Genomic DNA, 12,772 nt, shown 5'->3' on the forward strand with positions numbered 1-12,772 from the left:
CTTGACAGATGGGAAAACAGAGGCTCAGAAAGGTGTGGCCCTTTGCTCAAGGTAGCAGAGCCAGGCTGTACATGAGTCAGAATCCTCTCTCCGCGTCCTGCTGTCTCCTTGCTCAGGCTCAGGAACTGGGCTTCTGGCAAAGAGCTTCCCAATGAGGCCCCTTAGAGACCCCAGGAAGCCCTGAAGGACATGCCTGCCCAGCTTCACGGTCTCCAGGCCCCACGGGTGGGCAAGAGTAGATGGAGAGGCCAGAGTCCCCCTGTGTGGCCTGGGGACAGCCTCTTCTCTCCCTCTGGAAGCCCTGGGCCTGGGGAGAATGCTCAAAAATGCCTGCTGAACTGATGGAGGCCCTGGAGCTGCCGGTTTCCAGAGAGATTCCCACCTGCTCGCGAGGATTCCAGGGTTCACCCAGGTGTCAGCATTTGTAGGGTTTGTGCTCCACCTGGTGGCCATTCTTGGGAACTGCATGTCCCGGTAAGAAGAAAGGTGCCCCAGGAGACCTGGAACCCATTCCAGCTTCCTCCCTCCCCTCCAGGGGGTGTTGGGGCCTGGGTCCTCCAGGGGATGAGAAGCCCCCCCTTCCCCCCAGCCCCCGCTCCCTCCTCAGTCCAAGAAGAAGGATCTGAAGATGAGCATGGGGCAGCCCTCTGGAAATGAGACTTTGGGGAGAGTGGCTAGAGAGGTGCGGGGGGTGGGGGGGGACCCAAAGTGAGATGCCCCCTCCTCTCATAGCAGGCCTAAGCTCACCCCTACACCCTCCCAGCCTCCAGAGACTACAGAATATCTGATGCTTCCCTGGCCCCTGGAATGGCTACTGGAGGCAACTCTCCCACTGCTGGGGGTCTGCAGGCAGGGAAGGGGATGGAGCGTGCTCAGAGCTGAGTCTGGGCAGGAGTGCTAAGAAGCTGGGGGCTCAGCCTGGGGACAGGAGGAGGGAAGGCGTCACCTGCAAAGGGCTCCAGTGGGTCCGAGAATCACTGAGTCAAAATGGCCCTGGATCGCTGGGCGACCCCAGGGGTCACTTTTCGGAGCCTCAGTTCTCTCCTCTGTAACCCGAGCTTTACGAGCTTACTGGAATGATTAGCAATGATATCTGTACAGACTAGGGTGATACAAAAATATTTAATAACTGGCACAGCACAGATACTGACCAGTCAGACGAGACCTCAGCCTTAAACTCTTGAGTTCAGCCACACAGACAGTGCCAGCTCACCGCCCAGGGTAAAGCCCCAGCGCTTCTCCTGGCACGTGGCAGGTATTCAACAATGCTGACTACCAGTATTACAGTTATTATTACTTTCTGCAGTCCCAGGGAGCAGAGCCCAAAACAATGGATAGAAACTGCAGAGAGAAAACGTTTACCTCTGACTTCAAAGTGTGGTGGGAAGGGTGAAAACAACAGGTCAGTGGATGTCTTCCAACTTGGGTCAGAGAGTTCAGAGAGGATGTCCCAGAAGGGGGGCAGTCAGTAAGCTGCCCGTCCTTGGTGGTATGCAGGCAGGGGCTGCTGTAAAATTGGATGGAGCTGGGCTGGGGGCCTAAGTGCAGATGCTAAGGGGCAGCAGGGAAGTCAGTGAGCACAGTAGCTGGACTGTGAGGCAATAAGGAATGGTGGGGACTGCGGCAAACTGCAGAACTTGAACGGGATCTGCAGGGGCAGCTGTGACTTAGCTGCAGCCAATTGTTTCTCTTTTTTAAATTTTTTTTTAATATATATTTTTGGCCAAACCACACGGCATGTGGGATCTTGGTTCCCTGACCAGGGATCAAACCCGTGCCCCTTGCATTGGAAGTGTGGAGTCTTAACCACTGGACCACCAGGGAAGTCCCAGCCAATTGTTTCTGTTAAGAGACAGCCAACCCCAATGGCCAGATCTTCCATTTTTCTAAGAGAAGCGAGAAATCCTGGTTTTTATGTGAAATCCCCCCAGGTTTTAAACATTAGCTCAGTTTTTCAAAATGCCACGTGGGCATGTATGACCTCCTTGTGCAGGCCCTGGGAGGCCATGCCTCCCCTGTAGGCCTCACTCACCAGCCGGGCCCGTGGGCCTTCTCCTTTGGGGCCCGGGGTGGGCGAGAGGGAGGGCGTCAGGGAGGAAATCCTCGTTCCAGGGCGGTGGGGTGCTCTGAGGGGTCGGCAGGTCATTGTCTGGGCCTAAGGGCCGCTCTGCTGCTTCCAGAAGGAGAACCTGGGCCGGAAAAGGGCAGAGGGTCAGGCCCAGGCCAGGCCGGGGACACGTGTGAATGGGAACGTGTGCGCCAGGAGACCAGCAGCTGCCGCTGCTCTTGGGACCACCAGTCCCCTCACTGGAATGTTCTCCCACCTCTGCCCCCCTCCCCTTCCCATTCAGGAAACCCTCCTGACCCTTGGGCTCAGGCAGGTCCCCTTTGGACACGTTCAGAGTCACCGTACTTTTCTCCTAGAGCGGCTGTCACTGGGATTAGACACTGGCTGTTGGAATAACGACCACGGTCACCTCCACTTCACCGGCTCCTCTCAAGGGAGGGACTGGGCCCGCCTGTCCCCACACTGCCTGGCTCAGGGCACAAACAACGCAGTCAGGGAATGTTTGTGGATGAACGGATGGATGGAGGGAGGGAGGGAGGGAGGGGCAGAGGGAAAGAAAGGGAAGGGGAAAGGAAAGGAAAGAAAAAAAGAAGAAGAAAGAAAAGAAAAGAAGGAGGAAGAATAAATAAATGGGTCCAGCTTCATGCACGTTTAGCAGGAGCTCCAGAGAAACAGAAGTGGCCATGGTCACTCAGGGCCAGCCTGGAAAGCAACTGTCCTCTCCCCTGGAGGAAAGCAGGGGTCAAAAACCGAAAGGACCCAGGGCCTCAGTTCACGTGAACTGGGAGCCAGGAGGCCTCAGAGAGGCCCTGCTGTCCCCAGAGAGGCTAGCAGGGGGCGCTGCGTGCCCGGGACCTGCACAGGGCAGGCAGGCAGATGCTAGCACACAGTAGACCCCCCCCACCCCAGCAGAGGGGCCCTGGGGTTCCCGGGCCGTATCAGATGGAGCCCGGCTTCCTGTCCCGATCTGCCAGACAGGAAGGAAGAAGCCCAGTGTCTCACGTCCCCTCCAGCTCTTAGAAACCCGAATCCCGCGTCCTGCTCGAGTCTCCAACTCAGCGTGTGAGATGAAAGTGTTCTGAGTATGGAGCTGAGCACACCCCCGCCGCCCCCCAGGCCCCCCGCCCCCCCATTAGAATCACTGGTGTCTAATCCCGCAGGTTTTGCTGCCTGAAGGCATCCAAACTGAAGCCCCCGGCCTATACCCCACCCTACGCCCACCCCAACACGGGAGTCCATACTTCCCGGAGGGCCTAATGGGCCCCCAGGCCTCTTCCAGTGCCCCTCCGCCTGCCTGTGGCCCTCGCTCGGCCCGTCATGTCCCCCCTCCCCAGGCCTGTGGCCTCAGGCTCTGCAACAGCCCTCTGCCTCCCCCACCTCCGCCTGCCCCCTCCCTCTCCTGCAGCCCCCGGTCCCCACAATCAACAGCAGTGCATGAGGACCTCCTGCAAAGCAAACCACTAGACACCGCCAGTATCCACACTTCATACACAGGCGCCCGCCTTGGCCTCACCGGCGTCTCTTCCACCCCGCTCTGCTCCAGCCGCCCTGAACTCTCCCAGTGCTCCTCAAGCCCAAGACCGCCCCACCTCCAAGCCCAAGCTCCTGCAGGGCCCTCCACCAGCCCTGCCCACAACCCCGACCCCTGGAAGATTCTGAGATCCAGTGAGCTGTCCCCTCCTCCCTGTGTCTGTCTGACCCTCTGGGCAGAAGGCGGGCCTCCCCTCCTGTGTGTCCCCTCAGCTCCTGTACAATCACTTTGTACCCACAGCCAGGGCGGCGGTGGGAGCAATGCCACCAGCCCCGCCCTCAGGAGTAGGGACCACCTGGGGAGGGGGCGCCCTCCTTGCTCTGGGTCCCCAGCACAGGTTAAGTGCCATGTGATGGGGGAAGCTCTGAGCCCAGCACAGGTTAAGTGCCATGTGATGGGGGAAGCTGAGGCCCTGCTACCAGCCAGGCTGGTTTGAATCCCTGCTCTCCTGCTAGGTGACCACTGTGTGACCTTGTGCAAGCATTGTGACCTCTGTGGGCCTCAGTTTTCTCATCAGCAAAATGGGGGTGATAACACTGACCCTGCAGGGCCACGGGAGATCAGAAGCGCTCAACACATGGGCAACCCAGTTAGTCCTGCTGATGCTGGGACGGTGGCGGGGGGGCGGGTCACGGGAACAAACGGCACCCTTCCCTGCACCCAGGCCTGGCTGGCTGGGCTGAGGCTTTGTGGCTGTGCAGAAAGGGTCCCTCTGAGCGCCCCCTCCCACCAGTTCTGCAGTGTTCCGGGGCCTGGGTGACAGAGTCTCTGAGGACTCTTGGGAACAAAGTGGCACCCCTGCATCAGATCTCAGGTCCCCGTCTGTGTTGGGTGGGTGGGTTCCTGACCCTTGAGGCTCTGGTGACTCCCAGGGCCCCTGTCTCTCAGCCCCTCTCCTTTCTGGTCCTCACAAGGGCTCATGAGGCAGGAAGGGCCACTGCAGCCCCATCACAGGTGAGGTGGAAATAGAGGCTCAGAGACTGCAAGTGACTTGCCCAAGGTCACCCAGCAAGTAGGTGGTGGGGCCAGGGCCCCATGTGGTGCCTCACCCACCTCCCCACAGCCGGGCCACAACCTTGGCCTCAGTGGAGCTTCACGGAGGCACAGAGAAGGGGAGCGGCTGGCTCAGATCACACAGCAGCTCGGGGGTGGAACTCCATCTCCTGAGCCCTGGAACGCCCTCTAGGAAGGGAAGGTTACAATTCCTGTCCCAACTACTGACTGTCCACTGGGAAGCTGACCGGCCACGGCCAAGTGGAGGAGCTGGGCGGCAGGGGAAGGAGACTTGTCTGTCGGTGCCCATGATATGAGGCCCAGAGCTGTGGGTGTGAGGATGGAGGCGGGGAGAACTGTCAGTACCTGGCGCCCCAAGGCTTGGGGGCAGGAGGGTGGGCGAAGGCAGGGGTAGCTCCCTTGTTTCTGGCCTGGCTCTGGAGATGGTGGGATTGCCTCCAGTCAAACAGGGGCGCAGGAGAGGGCAGGTCGGGGGTGAAGGTGATCAGTCCAGGGGTGAGTTGAGATGGAGTGTCTCGGGGGAACCTCCAGATGGAAATATTTAACAGGGAGTAGCCAGGAGCAGAAGGGGGTTTGGAGCAGCTTGGAAAGATCAAGGAGGGGGTCAGGCCCAGCTCCCAAGGGGACCTGCCACCTGCAGCCTTAGCCCTGCACCAGACACCCGGCTCACTTTTTCCTGGGGCACTTCCCACGCAGACACCAAGGCCCACAGAGCCCACGGACCCAGGCAGAGACGCCCTGGCCACGGTCAAGTTAGAATCAGCCCCCACCAGAGTCCAAGTCCTCCTGGCCTGGCCATGGCCAACCTCCCAGAGAAACTGACCCCATTCCTGCCGGGCATGAGCACACCAGGGCGGGCAGCAGTGGGCGTGGGGACTTAGCCCAAGAAAACCAGACCTTGGCCAGCCTCGGAGGCAGTGGCTCTGATGACGTCATGGCGGCCTGCCTGATTGGCCAGGACACCACCCTCCTGCACTGGAGAGCAGCCGAGTTCCGAGGCTCCTGTGACCCTCACTCAGGGAAACGCCCTCGGGCTGCCTCCCACTCAGTCTGGTCCTTGGAGTCAGAGTGTAAACTGAGGGGCAGGAGAGGAAGGAAGGCAGGAAACTTTGTCTGCTGGCCTTCCACCCCACCATCGCCCAACAGCCATTCCAGCCTGTCCCAGGAAAAGAGGGTGGCAGGAATCTAGACGAGCTCCTAGGTCTGGGTCCTTTGCAACTCGGGCACCGTGCGGAGTGTAAATGGAACAGTCCCTTGTGGTCGCCTGGCCTCCAACCTCCTCCTCTTCCCTGGCTCCAGAGCCCCCTACTGTGTGCCTGCGGGTGTGCCCCAGAGGAGGAATCATGAGTGGCCAATTACTCATTTTCCCAGCTCCCTTGCAACTAGGAGGTGGGCATATAGCCCAGTGCTGGCCAATGACACATAATGAATCTGTTGGGGTGCTTTACTTCCCCCCACGACTTCCTGCCTTTGAACAAGGTATAAGGATGTGAGGCCTTGAGCTGCAGCAGCCACTTTGTTACCATGAGGCACTGACCATGAGACCAAAAGCCAATTCACTAAGGAGGTGGAGAGGAAGGCTATGTGAAGAGTCTGGGTTCTTGAGCCGCCAAACCAATCCTGAGACCACTAACTTCTGGACTTCCTAGTGAACTAACGATAAATGGTAAGGAGTAAGCTGCCAGTGGCTGGGTTTCTGAACGCATCCCTTCTGATGCCAAAACAGGTTTCTTGTCTGCAGAAGCAGAAGTTGCAGTGTCCAGGCCTCAGAGTTTCTGCTCTCTTATGCCAGCTGCCTGGGTTCTGACTCCCCATCTGGGGTCTGTCTGCCTGGTCCTGCCTTCGCCCACCTGACCCCAGCCCCTGAGCCCAGCTCTGTGCTCTCTCTGACCCCTGCGGGCTCACCTGGCCTCAGCACAGCCCCTGAGGCTGCGGGGCTGTCCTGGCTGCTAGCCTGGCTTGTGTCCCCCTCCCTCTGCAGGCTGCCGCCTCTCAGGGCCCTCTGACCAGGCTGACGAAACTCCCAGGGGCCCAGTTCCTCCAGGGGACACTTGGGCATAGAGCAGGCAGGTGGGGAGCTAGAAGGTGATCCAGATAAGACACAGGAGTTGAGACAGGAGTCTCCCACCCCCTACCTGGGGATCCAGAAGAAACGCAGTGGCAGCCACCTCTGCACACCCGTCTCGAGCTACCTCTCCCCTCCCCCACCCAGGAGCCACCGAGCCCACCCCTGTCCACCAGCCTCAGAAGGAGGGGCCAGGAAATGTCTCCTTCGATTTCCATTTTACAGGGCAGCAGACTGAGGCCCAGAGCTAGGAAGGGACCTGCCAAGGCAGAGCAATTACTGGGACAGCCTGACCCCCCCACCTCTGTAGTCCCCTGAGGTCTACAGAGGGGTCATGACCCTCACCCTCAGGGCCAGAGAGTAAGCCCCACCCCCAGCCCGCTGCCGTGGCCTTGGCCATGGTCGTGGTACAGCCTCTCTAGGCAGAGGGAGGTGTCAGGGTGGGAGGACCAGGGGAGGAATTGCTCACGGCGGGAGGGCATGGGCGAGGGCTAAGTGGGCAGGGGACAGCTGGCACGGTGCCTGTCCTCCCCCAGAGCTGTGACTTTTAACACCCGAGTGAGCGTACTGGGCCTGGGCCAGAGCAGGCTGTCAGCCTGGTTTCAGGTGCCTGGAAAATGTCCGTCAGGCCAGCCAGCCTGGGGACCCGACCTTTTCTAAAGTCTCGGGTACCAGAAGTACATCCCAGCATCTTCCCCAGCGTCCCTCACACCTGGGACCCTCAGCTTTCTTGCTCACCCCACTCCCTTCCCCAACCCCAGGAGACTGGCCCGGCCCAGAGAAGGTTACCCCGGGCCACTGAAGCCCCAAACAGCACCCATCCCTCAGGACCAGGCTGCTCAGTCCTGCTGGGCTCCCTGGGGCTGATGCAAGCCCCTCCCCAGCCAGCTCCCTAGGCCCATTATCCCCAGACCATCTGACCTTGGCTTCCAGCGTGGTCAGCCGGTCACTCATGTCACTGAGCCGGGTACAGTTCATGCATTCTGAAAGAGAAGAGGTGAGAGTGGAGTAGATCCTGGGGAGAGAGCAGCCCAGCCACAAGGATAGCCTCTGGTCAGGCGGGCAGGGAAATCTCTGAGCTGTTGCCAGCAAAACTCCTACCATCCTTCAGAGCCTCCTTACCCTTAGCGCCCCCTCCTCCATGCAGTCTGCCTGACCCCTGACCCTCCTTTCTGGGCATCCACAGCACAGAGTACTGTCTGTTTACTCAGTGAATTGTCTGAGCCAGCACCTGGGTTGCCTTCTCAGTCTGTGGGTGCCGTATGGGCGGGGTCTTTGTCTATTTTGTTTGTTCATGCATTTCAGTGCCTGGCACAAAATAGAGGCTCAAAAAAATATCTGATAGTTGCTGAATGGATAGTAAATGAGACACGCTCCCTGACTTTGAGAACTACGGTCTGGGGAAGGATACAGGCAAATAGACACAGGCTGGTAAGGGCTAGAAGAACAGAACGTGCAAAAGAGCGTCATGGGGGATGTCAAAGCCCATCTGGGGTGGGCAGTGGTCCAGGAGGGCTTCTTGGAGGCAGTGGCATCTAAGGTGAGGCCTGAGGGATGCACAATGACTGGTCAGGTTCAGCAGAAGGAAGAATAAGGGCTGAGGCCCCAAGGAGAACAGAACAGGGGAGCGTCTGCCAGCAGCCTGGTCTATCCGAGCACACCTGTGGGCCACCAAGGCTGGAGCAGAGGGCTGGGCCCTGACACAGGAGGCCTGGGGGGAAGAGCTTGGCAGTATCCTGAGGCCAATGGGCTGCTGTTGGAGGGGGTGAAAGCCAAGGTCAGATTTGCATTTTTAAAAGCTCACTCTGGCAGCGGAAGTGTCCCATGGGTGGGAGTGGGAGGGCCTGGGAGCCGAAGGCCAATTAGGAGACCAGTAACTGTTAACCTCCCAGGCATACATCTCCCTGGGCTGTAATCATCTCTTTATGTCTGTCTCCCCCAGAGACCCAGAGCTCTTTAATGAGGAAATAGACGGTTCAAAGCTGTTCTAAGGAGCTTTTATTGCTCTAGAAGTCAAGAGATGCTTAGATTCCTCCCTCAGTTCAAAGCCTGACCCTACAGGAACCCCATTCTGGTTAAACAGACACACGAGAGCTATTAGGGTAACTCGGCAGGTCCCACTTGGTGTTCAGAGGCCCCTTGGCCACAGCGAGGCCCCCGGCCCCCCATCATCAGCCTTGTCTGTCCCCCATCTTTGTCGCTGAATGCAAACCACCTTGTAAATGTCCCTATTTTAAAATAATGAGTGCTCTGTGAGAGATGTGAGGAGACACCAGGACGTTAGGACCATGGGAACAGGTGATTCAGGCCGTGTCCTCCCCAGGGGCGCCCAGCCTTGGGGCCAGGGGTGCTGACAGCCTCCACTTTCTGCTCACCAGCCCTACCTGGTTTTATGTGGGCTGGCAGGGGTCCCCTCACCCTCATCTCCCTCCCCACCTACCCTGGGCTCGGCCCAGTCAGTGGTTTATAAGCCTTTTGTAGGAACAGAACTCTTTCTCCCCCAATAAAACCTTGTCAGGAACCCCGATACATAAAAGAGATTAAAAACTGAGGCGTAAACACTGAAACTTTAAAACAACCAGAAGAATGTGTACAGTTGTCTGACTCGGGGACGGGCAGGACTTCACAAAGGATCAGCGAGAAAGGAGGCGGTTTTCTGGTTAAACATGGGGAATTGAACACACATGTGTCCCTCTAGTTCCTCCCAGGAAAGGGATGGTGAAGGGAGAAAAAGGTACAAACCACAAAGCAGAGAGATGGGCAGAGGAGACTTCGCAGTGAAAGGCAGCCGGGGGCCGAGTCCCAGGCTTGCAGACACGGGAGGGCTTGGAGATCAGGGAAAGGAGAGGGTCCTCTCTGGGCTCAGCGACCCACCCAAGGGGAAAGGCCCACAGGCGCTGATACCTAGGGAGGCCCCCTTCCCCCCCCACACACCTCCTGTACAATGGCCTCCAGTCAACAAGGCCAAACACACGGAAAGAGCCCCAGGGGGCTCTTAGTGCCTCCCTCCTAAATACAGATGGTCCAGGATTCCTGTGCCTCTGAAGGAGGCCCTTCATGGGAAAGACAGACATCAAAACAAACAGGGTTCCATCCCACCCACCCTACCCTCCACCCTCCACCTTACTTTCCACCCACCCACCTTCCCATTCATCCATCCCCCACCCCTCCCTTCAGCCCCGGACGCTACCCATCCCCAACCATCCCTTCATCCACCTGGAGGCACCGTGGCTCCCCGTGGGCCCCTTGGTGACCCCGTGCTGATCCTGATGGGTGGGTGGCAGGGCAGCATGGATGGGGTGCCTGCCCTCGCAGTGAAGGCCCAAGAGCATCTCATGGGAGAACAGGCGCTGACACTGGAGGAGGGCTGGCCTGGAGAGCTTTCCTGTCTGAGCCTCAGCTGTCCCCTCCACACACAGGAGGGCACTGCCCCACCCCGGGGCCCAGCAGGAAGCGGGGGCAGGATGGCCATGGGTGAGGTGTCAGTCAGAGCCCCAGCCCCACCCAGTGAACATTCCTGAGGCATTTAGAGGCTGTGAACACATTTCCAGGGTGTGAGGCAGGGGGGAAGGCCAGCAGAGGAAGGGGTGAGCCTTGGGCTCTCGCAGAAACCTGTTTCTGGAAAGTGTGCTGGGCCCGGACCTAGTTTGCTCTGGCACCGGGCACCCTGCTTGGCCTGTGGGGAGCGGTTTGGCTGTCAGCAGGCACAGGGGGTCCAGCTCCCCAGCCGCAGAGAGGCCCAGCCAGCGGGCAGGGGCGAGGCTGCCAGCCCAGCCTCCCTGTGCCACCTGCCCGGGCAGGCGCTCTGAGACTGGGCGGGTTTTATGGTTCCCCTGGCATTCTGTCATCGACAGCAATTAAATTATGCATTTGACTTTCTCTAACTATTCCTCGGAGCGGTGGAAATACGGAGCTGGGCCTGGTGGGGACAGTCCTGGCTGTGTGACTGGCCGAGGCCCTGCCGCCTGGCTCTGGGCCGGTTCCCCCTCCCTGAGACGCAGACTCTACCTCTCTGGGATTCTGAGGATTCCCACGTTCCCAGCACACACAGGCCCACGAGTGTTTCCTCGTTTTGAGGACACAGCGGCAGAACCTGTGTTGGGAATTCTCTGCCAATATATCAGAAGGGTGGATGTGCCAGGCGAACTGGTGTGTGTGTGCGTGTGTGTGTGTGTGTGTAAGAGAGAGAGAAACTGACTGCTTGGCGTGGTCAGTAGAGAGAGTCCTATAGAGGCCACTAACTCACTGTGTGGCTTGTGAGGCCCTCTTTCTCTCTGCACCTCAGTTTCCCCATCTGTAAAAGGGGTTTACATTGCTCAGCTCCAGCGGCCTCGGGCTCCTGGACTCTTTGCTCCTGCCCTTGCCGGCCGGCTGCCCTCTCTGCCTCTCTCTTTCTGTTCCTCCTCCCAGGGCATCCCACCTTTGTGCCTCCAGGTTCTGCTTACCTCACCCATCCCTTTCCTGCTTGGGCCATGAGACCCTGACAGGTGCAGCCAGGGCACTTGGATGGTCCTGTCCCCAGAGGCCCAGCTCCCTCTGAGAGGTCTCTGAAATGGTCTGCAGGTACGGGGCATACGCAGGGTGGATGTCACCTGCAGCCAACCCAACGGGGCCCAGCTGGAAGAGACCCCTATAATCCCCCGGGAGACCTTTGACCCTAGTCAAGACTTCTAGGGGAAAAAACCTCCAAGGAGGTCAATAGGGTAAGATACTGCGGAGACAGGGGTAGGGCAGGCCAGCTAGACTGGCCATGGGTGCACACAGGGCACCACAGGAATAAGGAGGTCCTGAGTGATCTGTTTCCCTAATGTGACAAGAGCTATGGAGGTAAGCTCCCCCCACCCGCCAAAAGCCTGACTCTAGGGAATGAAAATTGGGGGTAAAGAGGGGTACAGGGGACTCTCCTTTCTCATGGTAAGCCTTGAAGAGCTACTGGCCTTTTTAAAACAATGTATATATTTAATATACGTAATGTAATTTAAACTTTTCACTGGGTGAAAGCATGAAACGTGCTTATGATGCTGTGTGGAAAATACACAAAATTGTATCTATTCGTGAGCCGGCAGGAAACAAGCCAGCTGCAGGCTGGAGCTCCAGAGATAGTGCCACCAAGACATGATTGTTCCAGATTCTTCCAGTCCTGGTGTTTCCAGTTCAGCTCTTAAGTGCCCTCTGCTGCTCTGAGCCTAGCTCCGTGGGTAGCAGCGAGGACCTGGTAGGAATTTTGTAAAATACCTTCCCTGGGGGGCTTCCCTGGTGGCACCGTGGTTAAAGAATCTGCCTGCCAATGCAGGGGACACGGGTTCGAGCCCTGCTCCGGGAAGATCCCACATGCCGTGGAGCAGCTAAGCCCGTGCGCCACAACTACTAAGCCCGTGCTCTAGAGCCCGCGAGCCACAACTACTGAAGCCCGCACGCCTAGAGCCCGTGCTCCACAACAAGAGAAGCCACCGCAATGAGAAGCCCGTGCACCGCAACGAAGAGTAGCCCCCGCTCGCCACAACTAGAGAAAGCCCGTGCACAGCAACGAAGACCCAACTCAGGCAAAAATAATTAATTAATTAATTAAAAAAAAAAAAAAAAAACCTTCCCTGGGCCTGGGAAGCCACCTTTCCAGTTAACTTGTAGAGAACCGCTTGTCCAGGTACTTGCAGACAGATCGGATTTTTCTAAGACACATACCCCAGAAGGAAGCGTGGAAAGGACAAGGCCAGGCCAAAGGTGGGGGCCCTACCCTGGGCCCCCCTGTGCTCCTCCACACATGCCAGAGCGACGGAGCCCATCGGGGGTCGGGAGCCTGCTGGTTGGATGGAGCTGTGGCCGCTTCCCAGGCCCAGCCGTGGGGCTAATGGACAGGACAGAATAATTAAATTCCATCTTTTTCTCTATCACGGATCACAGAGAAAGCCAGATATTTTTTCAAGAACTTCTGCCAAGAGTTTTTATTGAAAAGTAATTTGAGTTTCTTCTTGGAGAGGGGCAGCCTTGCATGGGTGTCACCGCTGTAGAAACACAAATCCCCAGAGGACCAGCTGCGCTGAAACTGCTCAGAGCGCACGGGTAGCTGGCCACCTCCACCCCGACACCAGCAGCC

General features: G+C 58.2%; 1 protein-coding gene across 1 annotated transcript in view; it reads right to left on the reverse strand.

Moving 5' to 3' along the window:
• The window catches only part of COL26A1 (collagen type XXVI alpha 1 chain), a 174,893-nt gene that overhangs the window by 13,133 nt on the left and 148,988 nt on the right, over positions 1-12,772 (reverse strand). The window contains exons 4-5 of the mRNA XM_060033158.1: positions 7,600-7,661; positions 2,033-2,189 (exon numbers count right to left, since the gene is read on the reverse strand). Of these exons, the coding sequence (XP_059889141.1) occupies positions 2,033-2,189; positions 7,600-7,661 (219 nt within the window). The remainder of the gene's footprint in view (positions 1-2,032; positions 2,190-7,599; positions 7,662-12,772) is intronic.

Source organism: Delphinus delphis, chromosome 15 (genome assembly GCF_949987515.2).
Source record: "Delphinus delphis chromosome 15, mDelDel1.2, whole genome shotgun sequence".
Taxonomy (NCBI): Eukaryota; Metazoa; Chordata; class Mammalia; order Artiodactyla; family Delphinidae; genus Delphinus; species Delphinus delphis.